This window comes from Macrobrachium nipponense, chromosome 17 (genome assembly GCF_015104395.2).
Source record: "Macrobrachium nipponense isolate FS-2020 chromosome 17, ASM1510439v2, whole genome shotgun sequence".
Lineage (NCBI taxonomy): Eukaryota > Metazoa > Arthropoda > Malacostraca > Decapoda > Palaemonidae > Macrobrachium > Macrobrachium nipponense.
The window spans coordinates 71,244,113-71,247,679 of record NC_087210.1 but is presented as its reverse complement, the minus strand read 5'-3'; the positions used below and the strand labels follow the sequence as shown (position 1 = coordinate 71,247,679).

General features: G+C 37.3%; 2 protein-coding genes across 2 annotated transcripts; both read right to left on the bottom strand.

The window, feature by feature from the left end:
• Positions 1–965: 965 nt before the first annotated feature.
• LOC135195946 (SCAN domain-containing protein 3-like) lies at positions 966–1,725 on the bottom strand. The gene is made up of 2 exons (XM_064222449.1): positions 1,360–1,725; positions 966–1,241 (listed from the first exon to the last, which is right to left on the bottom strand). The coding sequence occupies exons 1-2, from the start codon at positions 1,723–1,725 to the stop codon at positions 966–968; spliced, it is 642 nt and encodes a 213-aa protein (XP_064078519.1).
• Positions 1,726–1,789: 64 nt separating this feature from the next.
• LOC135195945 (protein FAM200C-like) lies at positions 1,790–2,569 on the bottom strand. The gene has a single exon (XM_064222448.1). The coding sequence runs from the start codon at positions 2,567–2,569 to the stop codon at positions 1,790–1,792; it is 780 nt and encodes a 259-aa protein (XP_064078518.1).
• Positions 2,570–3,567: the final 998 nt, after the last annotated feature.

The following is a 3,567-nucleotide window of genomic DNA, read 5'->3' as shown; positions in this document are numbered from 1 at the left end:
CATCAGCTTTTCTTGTTTTCCTGAATGACTCTTGTGTAGGTAGTGAGCTATATTTAATGCAATAAATTGCTTATATTCTAGGACCAGTTCTATAGTTTATAACTTGATTTGTTTAGTAATTTCCAGTACCTTTTCATCTTCATTTATTATCTCGAAATTTGATGTACAGCACTTTTTAAGGAATTAAAATTCTTCAACGTTCCTTTACAATTGGCTTCAAATTACTCCTATTTTGTTATTTCTAAAAACTTTCTCGGGGGTCCCTACAGTGTCCCTCGGAAACCCCAGCTGGTTAGGCTCGCTTCCTTCGCCACCCCACACCTCTCAGGAGGGGGCCCCTCCCCTCAAATAAATCTATACCACCCACCACCACCACCAAGGAAAAATGAAATTACGCCCCCCAAATGGTTAGGCTCGCTTCGTTCGCCATCCCACCCCTTTCAGGAGGGGTGACCTCAAATAAACCTTTACCCCCAACCCCCCGCCAACAAAGGAAAAATGAAATACGCCCCCTCTAATTTATTTAGAGAAGTTCTGGAAACAGTGAACTCTTTTTGTGCCCATGCCCCATTTTTGGCATTCCTAAGTAGTCGTGGCCCAATGCCCTTCAAAATTGTGTACAAAATAAAATAGAATTTTATTATAGTTTTTATAACCCTTTTATTAGTTTTACATTATTATTTACAGAACTATTTCTTTAGAGCACATTCTATTAGTTTATCATTTTTCACTACTGAGAAAATGTTTGGCCTTTATTCACTTATTAATAACTCATATATTGTTGTAATCCTAAATCTCAAAGGAATGTAATTTCCAACTTTAGAAATTGTAAACACTTTCCAGTATTTGCGTAATTAGATTTTATGGATTGTAATAATAATTAAAGATACTTTTTCACTTATGAAAATAAGCACTGGCCTGGATTTAACAATATTCTAAATAAATTTTAGACATTGAAATAAAAACTAAAATTCCACTTTTTTACTTATGAAGTTAAGCACTGGCATGCATGATGGTTGTGCTTGCTTTTTAACTACAAGTTTATCAATTTGTGGGACAGTTGTAGATAATGCACATCTCATATCATGCTCCACCTCCAAGCGATTTCTTGTTTTTGTTTTTATTTGCAATAAGGCAGAAAACCATGATTCACAAAGGTAAGTAGGAGCAAAAGATAGAAGGCCTTTTAGCCCAAGCTTCCCAACTCTAGGATATGATACACTTGCTTGTGTCCAGAATTCCTGTGTAAAATGTTCTTTAAAAAAAATCCCTAATACTTGAATCAAATTTCATTTCTAGAAATTCATCTTGGTCAGACTCAGGAATAATATCTGGTTCTGCATTAAAAGGGTTTCTCACAAATGACAGAACTATTTCTTCAAGATCAGGAAAGTACCTGGAAAATTCTTGGCACAAATTATGAAGGTGACTGATTATTTCATTTTGGAGGCAAGATTCTGTTTCCTCTTCTCTTCCTTCAGCCACTTCACAAAGCTTCTCAAACATAGCAAAATTACCAGAGCTAACTTTCCTGGACCAGTTCTTCATCTTGGCAACAAAAGCACGCAATGTGTCAACAAAGCGAATTATTGTTGTGTCCTTACCCTGGAGCTTTAGATTAAATTTGTTAAGCTGGTCAAATATGTCAGCTAAATAGGCTAAACATGGTCCCCAAAGTGGATCATTGAAAAAAACAGGCTCCTTATCTTGCATATCCATAAACATCTTTAGCTCTTCTCTAAGTTCAAAAACTCTGTTCAGGCCATTGCCCTTGGATAACCATCGAACCTTAGTGTAGAAAAGCAGAGGTTGATTCTCGGAATCTAAATCTTTGGACAACTGTTTGAAAAGACGAGTGTCCACAGTCATAGATTTTACATATCTTTATAGCGTTGTCTAAGATGGCTTGGAGTTCCCTAAGGAGGGTTCTAGATGCAAGTGCCTGACGATGGATCATGCAATGAGTCATTGTAACCTCAGGAGTAATCTCTTTAACTCTAGACACAAAACCCGATTTTGAACCTAACATGGCAGGTGCCTCGTCAGTACACACTGCACACACTTTCATCCATGATCGTCCTAACTCACTGAAGTAGTTTGTTACCTCTTTCATAATATCTTCACCGTTGGTGGTAGTTTCAAGTGGCTGGCAGAAAAGAAATTCCTCTTTTAAGTTTCCCTCATGAGCGTATCTAGTAAATACAATAAGTTGTGAATAAGATGAAGCATCAGTGGACTCATCTAACTGCAGAGCAAATAAGCCAACATCTTTTATCTCCTTGTTCACTTGTTCTTTTATATCAATAGAAATTTCTTCAATGCGTCTTGATTCTGTGTTGTCAGAGAGTGCTATTTGCTGAATTTTTTTCGCACTATCACCTCCCAAAACAAGGTTAACCATCTTTAAAGCACAAGGTTTTATAAGAGTTTCGCCAATAGTAAGAGGATTTTTCTGTTTAGCTTTAGCAATGCTGATACCATCATATGAAGCCTTGAGTACATTCCTACTTTGCGTCTGAAATGCTCCACGTGAGTCCAGTTTCATTCGTTTCAAGCAACATTCATTCATGACGTTTGAAGAAATTCACGTCTTTACCAGAATGTTCATGATGAGTCTTGTCAAGATGATTTTTCAGTTTTGAAGGCCTCAAGGAATCATTACCAAGTACTTTCTGGGACAAAACACACCTTATCAATAAATGAAGTAAACCTATACTGTATATATTCCTCACAGAAACTTCTTTTAGATTTCTTTCTATCTGCCATGTTACAAGAGATTGAAGAAACCTGGAATAACAGAAGAGGACAGTGCTCAGTATACATTACTGACATAACGCATACACACAACTCTCTCTCTCTCTCTCTCTCTCTCTCTCTCTCTCTCTCTCTCTCTCTCTCTCTCTCTCTCTCTCATTTTGTGCTTATTATTTCTAGATTTTTCACTTTTAAATATTATTTTAAAGATGTTCGTGTCATGGCCCCCCTCAGAACCCGTCATGACCCACAGGTTGAAAACCACTGATCTAGAACAACTAGCTTTAAATTGGTGTACGGCCATTTGGACTTCCCTGGAGTTCCAAAGTGTTTATGAGACTAATAAAAATAGTTATAAGATAACGTTCACTGGAATAAAATCAGAAAGTGAATAAACTTAAATCAAATCACGGCGTTTGTTATTGTCTCAATATGTACGATAAAGAACAAAATTCCATTCTATTCGTTTCATAAGAAGCCGTACGTCGGGTTTTAGCTTTTGTGCAACGAATAATTGTTGAAGGGCATGCACAGTATTGGCTGGCGATCACAAGAAAACACACACACCACGATCAGTCCATATTTGTTGTAATATGCGCATGTAATTAGATAATTTCCTTTGCATTTCTTATCAACTCGTGATCACTCAATTATGCAGTTCTGACAGGCATCCATTATCGCAAATAGATATGACGTCACTTGAAAAGGCTCTGTCCAGTGTTTGCACTGGCGTTCCCAAAGAGCTGTCGGTTTGTTGGAAAGACCCAAGGATATCCTTGTCCCAGACTATAGACACTCGCTTTGGCTTCTTAG